The following is a 16907-nucleotide window of genomic DNA, read 5'->3' on the forward strand; positions in this document are numbered from 1 at the left end:
TAATCTTACCAAAATCAAACTTTTGAACAGCGGTGTACATTCTTTTAAATGCATTAAACATAATCATAAAATTTACACTTTAAATATCTACTTTAATTTATAGTAATACCAATGATGGCCTTGTTGAACCCTAAATGGCAACAAAATTCAAACCAGATGTTTTCAAACAGGTTTTCTCTCATATCTTTCATCATTAGGCCAAACAAATATCCCCACCCCAAACATACTGTAGAAATAAAGGTTGCTCTGACGTTGCCACTGTATGTCAATGTTTTGAGTCCCAGTGTTTACTTTTTTCAAGGAACTCTGCACAAAAAAAACATTAAAACATGAAAATGACACAGCACCTTTAATAGCTCTCTTTGTTTCTCCTCAGATAAGGCCAGTTTTGCTCGTCATCCACCGGTTGCGATCCTGCCACTGGGGACGGGGAATGATCTGGCCCGCTGTCTGCGCTGGGGTGGAGGTGAGGATAAAACAAGACTGTCTATCAGCAGCTGGAGGGAATTACTGAAGGCCTTTGAAACCAAACTTAAAGGGCTTTCCTTTGCAGGACCACTCATGTTGAGATTAGCCTTTCATTTCTTTGAATCTGAATACAATACTGTGTAAACCCTTCAAAAGGACTTTGAGGCTGCTTTCTTTTAAACATTTGTACGCACAGCCCTGTACAGAAGGTCAGAATGTAATAATCAAACTTCATCATAGTTAGCTCCAGTCACATGAATGAGGCAGCAGGATTTGCTGAGACCACACTCGAAACTAGGATTGTGATTCTGTGTTTTTCATCACACCAATCTTCAAGGTAGTTCACAAAAAAAGTAAATCCTGGCTTCATTTGTCATCAGCACAAAAGGAGAACATCTGAATAATGTCAAAGCATTGTAAAAGCAGTCTTTATTATGTTTCCAACTTGAAACCAGTGTGTTTGTCAACTGAACAAATGAAGATGAGTCAGAAATGAATCATTCAGGCCAGTTTTGACAACACTATTAAATAGATAGTTTCTTAGTGGTTCCATTAAAAAAATTCAACATTGAAACTTCCCATTCTACAAAAGGTTCTTTATAGTTAAAAAAGGTTTGACACACTAAAAAAACAAAGCAGTTCTTTAACCTTTGTGTACTGTTCAAATTGACTACCCTTTCGTTATGTTCGTGCCTGTTTTTGCCTTTATTGACTTCCATTATAACAATTTTTTTTATTATTGCAAAGCAATGACACCAATTATTCATGCATTTTTGACTGTTGGACGTTTTCCCTGTTGTTTCATTTTTACTGTTGCTCACTTTTTGGAAGCATTAACCCTTTAGATTTGCCTGGGCAAAAAAACATTTAATATTTATAAATGGAGTTCTATGGAGTAAAGCAGAAATTATAGTGTGCGTGCATAAATTCACTTATTTGTCATGATCACCAGCGATCACCTCTTGCAAGATCGCTGGTGAACTACAAACTCATCCATGCACGCCGTTACACAGACCAGTATTCTATTCTCTATCACTATTCTCCACTGATCACACATGTACTGTACAGCTTACTCTCGTTGTTATTGAATATTAGGACTAAATATACACCCTACACCACGTCAAAAGAGTGATTTGTTTACAAACTGGCCATCATTTGTTCTCTCATGAGCTTTCATGAGTATGTCAATGAGAGCTAGGAGAATGTAGATCTCAAATTTTTTATTAAATAAAGATTTCTGTCTCACTGTTCATCTCTTAAAACTATCAAAGCTTTTGAATATTTGGAATGTATCAACTGATTAATTTTTTATTTTGCTTTTGTATTTCAAGCTTGAAAATTCTTATTCAGTACTTCATTTCATTACTTTATTTCATTGAATCCAAAAAATTCACTACATTTTTAGAGAAAATATGGCAAATGAGGTTAACTAAATGACATTTAATAACTAAATGATTATTATTTCAGGAAAATCTATCATTTTAGTGGCTTCATATAATCAATTCGCTTTCATATTTTTATGTATTTTTGCAGATATATTTTGTGTTTTTAAAATTTCTATTTCATTTAGTTTTAGATTTTAGATTCATTTTTGCTACTTTAGTTATTTATTTCTAAATGTTGATATATTTGGATTTTATTTTATTTCAGCTTTAATTTTGGTAGAGGACAACAACACTGTTAACAGCTGGTATGAAAAAATAAGTCAGTTACAGCCATTCCTTACAAGATATAAAAAAACTTTATATTTAGTGTGTATATATGGTCTTGCCAATCACTTAAGAAGCAAGAGGCCTGCACTCTTTTATTCCTGTGTGATTACATATATGCGTTCTTGATTAGATATGTGGCTTTTTTCAGTAAGTTATGATAGACTGATATGCATCAGTGAGCCTGCGTCTGCTTGTAAGACAGGTGTGGATGGTCTTGTTGAGGCTGCCGAATTAATTGGTGTTTCCTGTGTGAGCATGTGCGTGGTTTGTTTGAGCGGGTAAGATTTTGCCTGAATGCTTTCTTAATTTGATTTGCATGATAGGCTTTTTTTTCTCTCTCTCTCTCTCCGTGTAAGTAGATTGACTTTAAAACACGTTTCACCTGTAGACAGTGAAGAGGCAACATGTGAGTGTATATTCATGTAACATGTGGCTGGAACTGTCTGCATGTCTGGTCCTGAAAAGCACAGCGGGCACCTGGTTGTCATCACATGTCATATTTTGCTCTTTGGGTTGCCAGGCAAGAGTCAATATCCCCACCTGACGCACAGCATGCGGCCCTTGTTAAGAGATGGTGATGTAAGAAGTAGCTTCTGTGTCCATTAGGAAAAAATTGCAGTTATTTGGAAAGGTTGCCAGTCATAGACAAAATTCTCCTAGGTCACGGTGTTTAGCCCATAGGAGATGTAATAGAGTTTTGGGGGAGAAATTAATTGGACATTTTTGGACAAGGTTCTAAAATGAAACCCACTGCGGCCCTGTTTACAGCTTGATGCAGAAATTTTATTTTAATAACCCCCAAAACTGTATTATTAAACTGTTTTGATCAATCTATTTGCAAGTGTATGACTCATAATAAAGGTGTATATAAAGTCTAAAACTTTTAAGCTTGTCCAATTCTGACCACTTTCAGACTTTTGATCAAGAACAATCAGATTGCTGTTGTGATGTAAAGTAGATGCTTGTGGTCAAATTTGTTCAAACAGCCACAAATTAGCAGCTAATCTAATGCCTAATAAAGTGTGCTGACCAGACAGGATTTAAACTTTGCCATAAATAATTGTGTTTCCTCTAAAGGCAAAATAAAAAATCAAATATTCTCTAAGTAGTCCCAATTCTAACACAAACAGCAGGCCCGTAGCCATAAGTGATTTGGGTGGGTCGAAAAATCCACTCCCCACTGACAGAGGTCCAGAATTGGCCATTGATCCAGAGTTTTTTTTTCCACTATTTTCTTTTTTTTTTCTTTTTTTTTGACTGATAGGCCATCATAAATTGTCCAAATAACCCATCAAAGGTTTTAAGAATATTCAGAATATGATGTAAGTTAAATAGACAAAAACTTTTACAAGTAGTCTAACTTTTATTCTAAATCTTGGACCTTATTCATGAAAGGAAAAATTGACCAGTAAAATGGTCCGAAGCACCAAAAGGGACCATTATTAAAGTTATTGTTGTGATCCATGAATTTTCTAATATTACAAGAAAGGCTATAAAAAAATCGTAAAGCTCTTCATTATTATTATTATTATTATTATTATTATTATTATGTTTAAATTGTTTTTATTCAAATGGCCAAATGTGTTGGCCAATTTCATTTTTGTCTAATAAATGACAACAGGCTGCATTTTTTCTAAGGGTATATGATGTAATAACTTTGTATTTAAAAAAAAAAATCATATTTTTTTATTATAAATCTGAAGGAAATATTTTTAGTAAATCAAAAATTGACAATCTGTCTAATTAAATAGAAAATGAGGTGAATAACTGCAAAAAAAGTCCCCCTCTTTCACTGAGCTGGCTATGGGCCTAAACATTCATGTTTTAACAGAAAGGACCATACCTAATCTCTTCCCAGAAAGATGGGAGCATGAAATTGTCCAAAATGTCTTGGTATGCTGAAGCATCAAGAGTTCCATTCACTGGAACTAAGGGACAAAACTCAGTGCCTGAAAAAACACTAACCCCTGGTTTAACAAATAAGGTTTAAGGCTAGTCAAGATTAAATAGCATGTTTGAGCTTTATCAACTCAAAATTACTTGCGGTGAGATGTCTTAAAATATGTCAGTGTCATAATTTATCTCCAGGTGCACACCAGTATTATATTTTACTAAGGCCATTTTTATAAATGTGGCTTAAATAGCCTAATTTAACTAAGGCCTAGTCCTGGTTTAATCTAAGCCCTGTTTTTGCCCTGTTGGCCTAAGTGTCTAAATGTGAAGAAATAATTGTTTAAATCATCAGATATTGATAGTCTAAACTCATAGTTCAAAACGGGATAGCAAAGTTAGAACTGTGTATACAAACCATCAACTAAGCATCACTTCCATGGAGTACCAATATGACTTATTACAGTTTTTTCATTATAGGTGGATTGTGTTTATAGTTAAAATATTTGCATACTGAAATGCTCGAGCAAAAGCTACATTTTTATTTTTGTGTTCGGACACTTGCACACTGTTGTTCATAGACAATAACCAACTTTTGTGCATTTCTTTAAGCGTGTGGCTGAAACAGAGGAAAATATGTAAAGTTTTACTAATTAATTTTGAGCATGTGAAATGATGATCACGGCTGGTCTCTCATCTGTAATCAGCAATAGTCCAATCAGATTGATTCAAGCTTACAATTAATAGACAGATTTCACTCTACTACCTTATCTTCATTTTAAAGAATCCCACCTTTCACCCCATCTCCTCCTCTTCCTCCCTTTTTCAGGGGGAGCTCTCAAGACCTACGTGATCTCAGGCCCCCTTTTATGCTTATTTAGCAGGCGGATCAATTTTCTCAGGGTTCTGTCACGGGACAGCATGCCAAACCTGCTAATATCGTCAAGCAGTATCTAAATGCGAGCTTATGAAGTTTGTCTTTTTAAGTCTTTTTAAAAGTTTAGTCTTTTTAAGTTGTGTATATTGACACCATGTCTGTGTTGTGATTGACAGGTTATGAAGGAGGAAGTCTGGTCAAGTTCCTCAGGGATATCGAGCACAGCACTGAGGTTCTTCTTGACCGCTGGAACATTGACATTGTCCCTGATGATAAGGAAGAGAAGGGCGACCCTGTGCCCTACAGCATAGTCAACAACTATTTCTCCATCGGAGTGGTAAGAACTTTATACACTTTTTTTCACTAATGCTTACAGCTCAAAGAGACTCCTGAGTGTGTGTTTATAACAAACATGTAAATATTAAATCACAGAAATCTTCTCTAGTCTTTTTTTCTGCACATTTATCAATCAGAATCTCTAACTCCCTATAGGGTGTAAAAATAAGTAAGTGTGTATGTATGCAGCTAGGGATGTAATGATTCACTGTGAGTCAGTTGAAAATCGATTTAAATATGTGACGAAATGTTAAACGAATTGTGAGACATTTTTTGAACAAAGCGCTGTGTTTACAAACCCAAACTCACTTTACCTGCATGTGAGCAAGAGGTGGGGCGGCAGAGTAAAATGACAGTGGTGAAGTTCGGCAGACAAACACAAACTTTGTGCAAATACTGCATAAACACGTTTACTTCGATTAACAGAACAACAAATATGATGCACAGTGAAAAACTGCTATCACAGACGTCTATACACAAAAACACTATTAATAAGCCAAACCACGCAGACCAGGGGCCTCATGTACGAAGACTTGCGTGGAAATCATACTAAAACATTGCGTACACACAGAGCTGTAAATGTGCGTACGCAGAAAAAAATTCAGATGTATGAAACACTCAAACACGTTTGTTTATCGTTAGTAAATCCAAACGTGAGCGAATCTGAGCGTGAAACCTGGCATACGCAAAGTTTTTGTGTGTACGCAGCATTGATACATGAGGCCCCAGATGATTTGCAGCTCTGCTTACTCTGATGAATGCTATGGAGATTACATGGTGTATCAGTGTTTTTTAATGAAAGTGACTGAAAGAGAAATCTGTTACAGAAGCAGGTATTAGATTATTTTTAGCCTTTTAAATTAGTTCATACATATTTGAATCATTTTCTTATTATTATTGAATATATAAAAATGTTCAAGATTATCTATTTTTAAGTGTATCACACTGATATTTATACAAATTAATTACAGAAGTAATATTAATTAATCACCTTCATAATCACGTTCAACTTCTGTCTTTGTCCTACTATATAATTAGTCATTTCATAATCAGTGTTTCATGCCAGTGGCCAGTCGCCTGGATCAGAGGGTCTGTTGACCACCTCTGTACACACTGCTCTCTGCTTTAGGAAAGGCTTACCTCTCCACACTAGCCATCTCAGTCCCCAGTGAAAGACTTCATCAGTGGGGGACATTGTAAATGTGCAAAGACCCCAGCTTATGCCAAAAATCAAAGATAAGCTGATATTTCTTTTTAAAAATGTAAAATCCCAGTCACCGTTTTATTTTGTTTATATTAATAATTCTTCTTTAGTTTGTTTTTTTGGGGGTGGGTTGTTTTTAATATAGCAATTTAGTTAATATATTTAGATTGAAGGGCTCACTTTAAATTTGTTTCTAATAGTTTTGTTAAAAATTTGAGACTAAATTTGTGAATTGTGAGATTAGTATTGTGAGTTGTGTTTAATTGTGTGTCAGGTGAATCTTTACATCCCTATATGCAGCTAAATGTAACTGATAAAACTTTGTTTTCTATAGAAGCTAGCTTGTGCCTTGCAAATAAAATAGCTTAAAGACGGTAATTACAACTTTTTATCTCACAATTCTGACTTAATTTTTTTGTATTGCTGACTTTATTTAAAGAAAAGAAAATGAATTCTGCCATAAATTAACTGTACTTCTCACAATTGCAAATTTATAGTCTTTCTCAAAACTATTTCTCAAAATGTACTTTTTTTTTCTCCGAATTTTCCGTTTGGATGATAATTTTAATGTTTTCCCTCAGAATTACAATTGTATTTCTCAACATCACAATTGTGTGTTTATAGGATTGTGAGATACACAAGATAATTACTGGCATTTCTGAGATAAGCAGAATACAAAATGTTCTTTGGCTGAAAGAAGCTTCTATTGTTTTGTCATATTGCACTGAAATTAATCAGCATCATCTGAGAAACAGCAACATGTTGAAACTTTGCTGATGTGATTTGCTGCGTCTGAAACAGTTTCATGCCTGTGACTCGTCTATTATTGCACTGAATTCTCCTTCTCACTCACAGTTGCTTAGCAACCCTCTTCTTTTCAAATGTTACATCCCAAGTTGTTGCTGTAATCAAGCGTTTATTGTAAGAACAGTTAAATGTCGATTCGGTTTTTCTTTCACAAAGTGCTTACACAATCTTTTTTTCCTTTATATAAAGCAACTTGTGGGGATTATATAACAAATGTTTTTGCCAAATGTCTATTATTATAAGAAATTATTTACTTACAAATAGATCAAGAACTTTCCACAATTGTACAGTTAGAGAAATGTAAAATTCACAGAGGCAATGGATGGCGGTTATGAACGGATGAATCTCTGCTCTTTCTCTGGCACGATCTCCATGAGCCCATCTTCCTCATCTTGTTTAGCTAATGATTAATTTCTGTTCTGTTTTTAGAAACTGCTGCTATAAATAGTAAGTCTGCTTTTCATTTCTGAAAAATGTCCAATATTCTATTATGATCCGCCAAATCCCAGGTGTGCTGGATGAGTTCTGTTATATCGCACTGAAATGTGCCAAGTAGTCAGGCCACATTTAGAATGGCCAGAAATAGTGGCGCGACCTGAAACAGACCACCTGACCTGGTTGAAATGGGTATGAAGAGTGGCAGGAGGCATAAGCTTTACACAAGGTGGCATGAAAACAAGTACACTTTGTGGCTGTTATGTAACCAGGCTTAAGAGTCCCACTGTCTCTCATACGGTATGTGTGTTAATCAGCCAATGATATGCACTGCATGAGTTATTGTTGTAGAAGCCTCAGGAAATTGTAATTGAAGGGTGCTAATGATAATTCTAGAAAAAATTAAAGAAAAAAAAAAAATAAATATAGTGGAAGTAAAAATTATTAGCCACCCTTTTGACAGTAATTATTATTTGACTTGATATTTTTCAAGACACTTTTATAATTTTATACAGCTTAAAGTGACATTTAAAAGCTTAACTAGGTTAATTAGGTTAACTAGGCAGGTTAGAGTAATTAGGCAATTTTTTGTATAACGATGGTGTGTTTTGAAGACTATCGGAAAAAATTAGCTTGTAGGGGCTAATAATTTTGACCTTAAATTGGTTCATTAAAAAATTAAAACTGCTTCTATTATAGCCAAAATGAAACAAAGAGGACTTTTTCCAGAAGAAAAAAAACATTATCAGACATACTGTGAAAATTTGTTTACTAGACATACCTGCTCTGTTAACATCATTTGGGAAATATTTCAAAAAGAAAAAAAATTCAAAGGGGAGCTATTTTAAAGTTTGTTTATTTTATATTAGTCTTGTGGAATTGTAGCAAAATATTACGCTTTAAAATAGCATGCACCTTTAAAGCTTGTGCCAATTAAAATGCAAATGCACTGCAAAGAGACACAGCAGATTGTTTTTGGTCAGGCTGTCTGATGATACAGTGTGCTGGACTGAAGAGGCCGGGTAACATGAAGGAGTGCTGACTATGAATGGACAATGGCCTATACTGTGAACCCTGAGTCTTGTGATGTGGGTGGACTGACTGTGCCATGTGGGTCTTTGCATGGCTTGGCACCGAGGTTAGTTCTCACAAGACAGTAATAAAAAAAAAATTAGGAAGAAAACACAGGCTCATGAATTAGATGTTTTGTTTTTAGTAGTACTGTGCATTTTAGAATTTGGTTGGTCAAGGTAATAGTTTACTCTAAAATGTATTATATATTTTTTTATATTTTTATTTTATTTATTCGAAATTCCAAAGCTTTTAGACTCGTACATCTTTGGGACAGCCGACGCGCTGCTGCAGTAGGTAGTGCTGTCGCCTCACAGCAAGAAGGTCGCTGGTGAGAGCCTCAGCTGGGTCAATTGGCGTTTCTGTGTGGAGTTTGCATGTTCTCCCCGCATTCGCATGGGTTTCCTCTGGGTGCTCTGTTATCCCCACAGTTCAAAGACGTGGTACAGGTGAATTGGGTAAGCTAAATTGTCCGTAGTGTATGAGTGTGAATGAGTGTGTATGGATGTTTCCCAGAGATGGGTTGCAGCTGGAAAGGCATTCACTTTGTAAAACATATGCAGGATAAGTTGTTGGTTCATTCCGCTTATTAATCCCCAGATTAGTAAATGGACTAAGCCGAGAAGAAAAAGAATGAATGAGTGAATGAACATCTTTGGGACATGAAAATATTAAAATTATTATGAACCTCATGATTTTTCAAAATATCTTTTTGTTCGGCAGATGAAAGACAGAGTATTTGATTTGACTGTATCCTCAACTGAAACTGTAAGCAGTGTTTGCATTGAATGTGCTTAAAGTATAAACTATTATCTTTGAATCCCAGGGAATGCAACTAAACAAATATAAATTTTTAATGCAACTTAAATCACTTTGGATTATTGCATCTGCCAAACTTAGGAATTGAAATGTACACTACCTGACAGGTCTTTTCGTCAATTCCAGTTGTAAGAGCAACAACTTAATAACTTGACTTCTAGTTTATTATTTGGAAAAGTGGCAGAAGGTAGATTTTTCTGATGAATCATCTGTTGAACTGCATCCCAAGACTCTCACAGAAATCAGTCAAGTTTGGTGAAGGAAAAATCATGGTTCAGGGTTGCATTCAGTATAGTGGCGTGTGAGAGATCTGCAGTTGGATGGCAACATCAACAGCCTGAGGTATCAAGACATTTTTGCTGTCCATTACATTACAAACCACAGGAGAGGGCGAATTCTAAAACAGGATAGCGCTCCCTCGCATACCTTAGCCTCCACATCAAAGTTCCTAAAAGCAAAGAAGGTCAAGGTGCTCCAGGATTGGCCAGCCCAGTCACTAGACATCAACATTATTGAGCATGTCTGCGGTAAGATGCAAGAGGAGGCATTGACGATGAATCTAAACAATCTTGATGAATTCTAAAAGTCCTGCAAGAACACTTTAAGTTTTTTGAGTCATTGCAGAGATGTATGAATGCAGTCCTTCAAGCTCATGGGAGTCATACACAATATTAATTCTTTTTATACTGCACCATGACCTGATATTCTATATTGTACATTATTTATGTTAAGTGACAAGACTTTTGTTTAAGCAAAGTCAAACCTTACTGCCCTAATTGTTTAATTAAAAATCAAGATATGATCATTTTTAATTTTGGTAAAATGAGCGTAATCTAGAGGCCTTTGCCTTTCATATAATCCGCATCTGATACCAAAACTTGGATTGACACCAGACTTTTGTCAGGTACTTTACCCTTACAGACAAGCTTCATGAGCTTAAAATGTTAAAATTACATGTAGAACATGAATATCACATGAGCTACACATGTTACTAACATATTTGAAACACAATTTTGTGAAACACTATTCAGAGATAAGCAGTTATGTTTGGAAATTTGGACGCGTATGAAGCACATGTGGAACACAAACAAACCAAGTGTTTTTGGAACATTTTCTTGTGAAAAATATGTGATACATCTTTTTTTTTTTTTTTGCATAAATATGTTCCAAAACAACTAATTTTGTGTGTGTTCCACATGTTATATATGTTCACATGTTTCAAATGTGCTCATGTGATTTTTTTAAGCCTACACTCTAAATATCCAAACATTACTCTGTTTATCTCTACAGTTCCAGGTGGTGATGTTTTAAACTATTTCACAAATGAAATTTGTATATCGTAAGGATGGTGTTTATTTACAGTGGTTCAAACTGTAATTTTGCCGAATGACTAAATAATTATCAGTATGATGGTGAAAAGTGTACATTCCTAGTCAAACCATGCTTCTGCAATCTCAGACCAAAAATGGAAATAGGAGCAGTTATAATGGCTAAATATGTAGGAGACCATTGCTATTATGTGATTATATATTGCAATATGGAACAACTAAGTGTTACTGTTAAATTAAAAGTAAACTACAGAATACTTCTGCATGTAAAGTTGGTAATTTGATAACTGATTATTCCTAAATGCTATGCAGAGCCTAATACATGTTGACTGATGCCGAGTTGTTTTGGTTTGATGGAGTGTTTAGATGATGCAAGCAGAATTGTAAGGTAAAACCACGATCCTGTGGTGCAGTGTGGCGTGGCATGGCACTGGAGTAGAGGGACATGGTGCTGGGAGTCCAGGAGGACAGGACAGATGGCTCCGCATCGGGCGCCACTGACACCTGAGTAAAGCAGTGCAGTGACTCATGCACTGATGTAATCATTAGTAATGCTGTTTCAGCCTTCAACATATTCCAGTCACTATCAACAGTGGTTGCCATGGCATTTGTAGTTTTTGGGCCGCTACTAGCAGGGTTACGTATTTCATCAATTGTGATAGTTCGAGAGCTCATTTTCACTCTAGCTGAACTAATAGCTAAGTGAACAGGAAAGGAATGTTATGAAGGGATACTCCTTCCACAATCGTGAAAATTCTGTCATAATATTATCACCCTCAAGTTGACTCCGTGGTATGTGATTTGAGTTATGTTCATGTGTAATGTAAGGGTTTAGATCTCTTAAGGATTAAGCAAAATGAACATTGGTGAATCACTGCCTTCTAAACAAAAACAAATAGCAGCATATTGTGCAACTTCTGTGCTTCTCATCACTTTTCTCGAGTTTTACCTGTACAATACATTGAATCATAAGCAGTGGTTGAATACAATAACTCTGAATAGAATCGATACAGCATTTTATAGATGGATCCATTTTTGCCAGGAACCCAAATATATACATTTATGTCTGTTAGTGGAAGATGTGGTTGTGTGTTTGTTCTTGTGATGACATACATTACAGTTTACAATACAAGACAATTACAAGACAATTTACAATACAAAAATGGTAACAGGTTTAGATCACAATTCATAGTATTAGCAAATCATTAACTAACACTACTAGCTTGATAATCTACTAATTACAGTCAGAATTATTAAACCCCCTAAATTATTAGCCCCCCTTGTTTATTTTTCCCCAATTTCTGTTCAAGGGAGAGAAGATTTTTTCAACACATTTCTAAACAATAGTTTTAATAACATATTTCTAATAACTGATTTATTTTATCTTTGTCCTGATATAAATAATGTAAATAATGTTTTACTAGATATTTTACAAGACACTTATATACAGCTTAAAGTGACATTTAAAGGCTTAACTGGGTAAATTAGGTTAGGATAGTATAGTAAATTATTGTCTAATGATGGTTTGTTCTGTAGAATATCGAAAAAATATATAGCTTAAAGGGGCTAATAATTTTGACCTTAAAATGTTTTAAAAAAAAATTAAAAACTGTTTTTATTCTAGCCGAAATAAAACAAATAAGACTTTCTGCAGAAGAAAAAATATCATCAGACATACTGTGAATATATCCTTGCTCTGGTAAACATAATTTGGGAAATATTTAAAAAAAGAAAAAAAAATCAAAGGGGGTTTAATAATTCTGATTTCAACTGTAGCTGTTTATTAATAGTTAAGGTAGAAGATGGGTTTAGTTTTTGGGTAGGATTATGGATGCAAGATCATACTACAAGATCACTCTATTAATGGACAGTCAATATCTTAATAATATGGATATGCTCAGGCATACTTTATTCTCTCTAAATGGGTAAACATCATTCTCCAAAATTGTTTGCCAAGCTTACGATTACATTTCATATTTGGAATCACCAATAAAATGAAACAACAACTAAACATTTGAATCAAATAAAATCTGCATTTTTTTCAGGTTCCCGAGCTAATGCGTATGCGCACTCGAAAGGAACGAGATCACGACACCAACCTTATTTATGGCCATGTTACGCATTATCATCTTCTGGATAATGATCATCTGATCATGTTGCTTTTCTGAAGTAATTCACAACTTGGTCTTGATGGCGATTCTAAAGCGATTTATGATTGGTTCCTGTACTAGTAGACAGGTTTTCATTGATCTTTTTTACAATTCCAGGTTTCTCAGTAGCAGAAGGTGTCATGGTTGGGTAAACTTAAAGTGCAGTGAATGTGAGAGTACAACAAATCATTTTTTTACAATCCTGTTTGCTAAAACAATAAAAGAAAAATTCCACGATGGTGTTATCAAGACTTTCAGAAAAAGAAAAAAAAAATAGTGTGAGACTGATGACGGCAGCCAGAGGAAAGAAAAACATCAAATGTATTTTCAGCCCTGTAGACACTGCATTATAAACACAGTGCATATTATATAATTAGTTTTTTGCACTCATATAATTCGTTTTTTGTAAGTTGGCACAAAGATGATATAATACATTTATAAATGCATATAATGGCCATACGATTTAAAGAAATCCAAATATTAAAAACTTTCAGATTTATTTAAGATTATGATGACCAGGGCTCGAGTGAGACTCCTTTTCAGCACTTTCAGCCCAGAGTTTCAAGCCTTAGACCGGCCAGACATTTTATATGTTTATCTTTTTTCCTTCTTTTTCGCTTTCTGATCAACTGATTAACTCAGATTTATTAGTAATTTATAAACATCTGATTTTATTAATTGTCTCAGCCAGTGCATTTTTTATTCAGCAGGTGTAATATTTATTAATATTATTGTAAATTTAAATTCCTACATTCACTCAATGACTGATGCTTGGTAACGTTACGGGGCCTGACTCTTCACTCTTAGCAGCAAACTGGACAAGAAGCTGCTGCTGATGAGCTACAGTACAAGAAAAAGTTTGGTACTATAACGGTGGTTTGTAGACATTGTTTTTTTGCACTCCTCCTAACTAGCTTAACGTCATCTTACCTGCCGTTTCATTGTCTTCATGTGGTGTACTTTCGCTGCTGCTGGTTTTCAATTTTTTATCTCTCGTGTATCTTTTAACAAATGATTTTTCTGCTGAACAAGGTGCCACTGTTGGGAGTCGATTGATAATTACGTCATCATTAACATGCATGCTGCATTCTGCTGTTGGAGCTGCGAGAAGATAAATAAAAAGAGTGGAGCAGCAGTAAAAAAAATGATAAAAAAAGCAAGGCTATGGTAAAATAAATAAATAAAAAAGTGCAGGCGGCTAGGGACACCGGCCAAAAAACAGTTTGACCCCCCGGGAATTCTCCCGGTCCTCCCGATTAGCCAATCCGGGCCTGATGATGACCATTAAACGCGTCCTAACAGTCTTGTAAAAAGGGTCTATTTGCCCTATTGACAGTTACACTTTTTCCTATTTAAATCTGTGCAAGTGACAAGATCTTGTGTAATTTATAGTCTTCAACTGCTAAACTTCTTTGCATGACCTTTCACCCCAAACCAACTGATAGGGGAGAGCGGTGTTTCGCATTCATGTGAGTCTGATTTCTGAGACATCTTTGTATGACATTGCAGCCCTGCTATAGGATCTAATTCACCCTGGAAAGAATCCTCGGGAGGAATTAAGGCCAGCAAACACACCTCGTCAGCAGCCAGTAAAGACATATTTCCATGTGCATCTCTAGGCCTGGGAGTTGAAATCGAAGCACCTCTGTTGATATCAACAACAGTCTGTCACCCTCCCCGTGGTACTGGTGTTTGGAGATCTGCCCCGCTGCCATCATGTTCTCACTGGTGTGGTTTCATACACACCTTCATCTCCAATGACACACTCATACTGCCATGGGACAGCAGGACTGCTCATGCTTATTTTAAGGTCTTTTTAAATAGTCACTTTTTTTCAGGAGACCCTATTCATATTATGATGACGGAATTCTGCGGTGTAAATTTAGAAGCATTTTTTCTTTTTCTTTTCTTTTTTCTTTTGCTTTTCTACTTTTATTTATTTTGTACATTTGGCAAAACTTTATTTTGATGAACCATTTATGTATTAGCAGACTTTTTACTTATTATATATTGACATGCTCCTTCAACAGACATTTAACTGATAAGAAACTTTACAAGTACATGTCAACTTACACTAACCCTAACCCTAATTTAACAATCTACTTATAATCTAATGAGATTTAGTTGTATGTATGCAATATAACTTAAATTCAACAAACAGACCATCAAAATAAAGTGTGATCATACATTTTAATCAGTATACTCTGATTTATTACCTTCACAATACATTATGCAAGACTTAAAGGGCACCTATAATGAAAATCATCTTTTGGAAGCATCGTTTGGACAGAACTGTGTGTAGGTGTAGTGTGTCCACATTCAAATTGGGGTGATATAAAGCCAACAAGTCTCTATTTTTTAATTTCTTGACAATCCAAATTCCCCCCATTTTGAGGCACAACGTGATGTTGGAGTGTGGTTTCCCCAACTACCGAATTGATTGACCGGAGCGTATTACATGTCTTAGTAGTGATAATAATCATGTCATTGTTTTTACTCAGCTGCACTCCTTTCTTGAAAGAAATCACATCTTTGAGAAATGATATTCAAAATGATATTTTCCTGTCCCTTGATGCTAAAAACCTGTGTTGTTAGTCATGCTGGACCTTACTGCTGCATTTGACACCGTGGATCACTCAGTCCTCCTTTCATGGTTGGCCCAGCAGCTTGGGCTTCAGGGGGCTCTGTTAGACTGGTTTAACTCATATTTACCTGGTCGCAGTTTTTCAGTTTATGGTTGGTGACTTCTCTTCATCTCCTTCCCCTTTAACCTGTGTTGTGCCTCAGGGATCCATTTTGGGCCCTGTTTTGTTTTCCTTGTACATGCTGCCTTTAGGTTCACTTATTTTAAATCACTTTTAGTCTTTTTTCATTTGCTGACGATGTACAGCTTTATATTCCTGTTACACCAAACTTTTTAGATTCACTTGATTCTTTTAGCAAATGTTTTAATGATATTAAGAGATGGCTAATTTTCTCTGCCTAAATGAAGACAAAACCAAGTGTATTCTGTTTGACAATTCTAAGAAGTAAACCATTTCATCTCCAGTGCATCTGGCTCAGTTTTCTTGCTTCAGCCATGTGGTCAAAAACTTGGGTGTGAAACTAGACAGTAGTCTAAAATTTGATAAGCAGGTTGATTCAGTGATTAAAGCCAGCTTTTTTCAGCTTCGCCTTCTCTCCAAAGTCAAGCCCTCCCTGAGCAAGGCTGATCTTGAGAAAGCCATCCATGTTTTTGTTAGTTTGTGTTAGGACTACTGTAAAGCACTTTATGTTGGAGTTAACCAGTCGTGTCTTCATCGTTTGCAGCTTATGCGAAATGCTGCTGCTTGCATGTTAACTAACAGTTGGAAAAGTGAACAGATTACAGACCAATTCTCTACTCCCTTCATTGGTTTCCTGTTAAGTTTAGAATTGATGTTAAACTTTTGATGTTTGTTTTTAAAGCCATCAATGGCCTTGCTCCTATTTATTTATGTGAAATTTTGCACATTCACAAACTCAGCAGAGCTTTGCGATCTGCTGACCAATTCCTGTTTGAAGTCCCTCTGTCAAGATACAAGCAGATCACTCTTTTGCAGTGGCAGGTCCTAAACTCTGGAATACCCTTCCAACTGAGCTTCCAACTGTCCATTGCAGAAAAGCTTGAATTAACTCCAAAACAAATAAATCAATAACCATTGAGAAAGTTCTTACTGTAGTATTTCTCACAAACGTTACATGAGATCTGGTTCCTTTGTGTCTGTCACTGTGCTGTTTATCTGACGCAGCCGAGGTGGAAATTGAGGCACACTCTGACATGCACGTGTG

The 16907-nt window shown here is 35.6% G+C and overlaps 1 protein-coding gene across 37 annotated transcripts in view; it reads left to right on the plus strand.

Annotated features, from left to right (window-relative positions):
- Window positions 1-16907, plus strand: part of dgkg (diacylglycerol kinase, gamma) — a 256255-nt gene that overhangs the window by 145248 nt on the left and 94100 nt on the right. For 25 of the 37 annotated variants that reach the window (XR_015499359.1, XR_015499360.1, XR_015499358.1 and 22 more), the window contains 2 exons: window positions 377-466; window positions 5124-5284. Coding sequence is in view for 31 of the 37 variants with exons in the window: in XM_087267727.1 (XP_087123853.1) it covers window positions 377-466; window positions 5124-5284 (251 nt within the window). In the remaining 6 variants the exon portion in view is untranslated. Of the gene's footprint in view, window positions 1-376; window positions 1012-1060; window positions 1734-5123; window positions 5285-14606; window positions 16149-16907 lie in introns of those variants that run through there. The other 12 variants (XM_087267733.1, XM_087267731.1, XM_087267737.1 and 9 more) reach the window with 2 other exon arrangements.

Source organism: Danio rerio, chromosome 9 (assembly GCF_052040795.2).
Source record: "Danio rerio strain M-AB ecotype USA chromosome 9, GRCz13ab, whole genome shotgun sequence".
Classification (NCBI taxonomy): domain Eukaryota; kingdom Metazoa; phylum Chordata; class Actinopteri; order Cypriniformes; family Danionidae; genus Danio; species Danio rerio.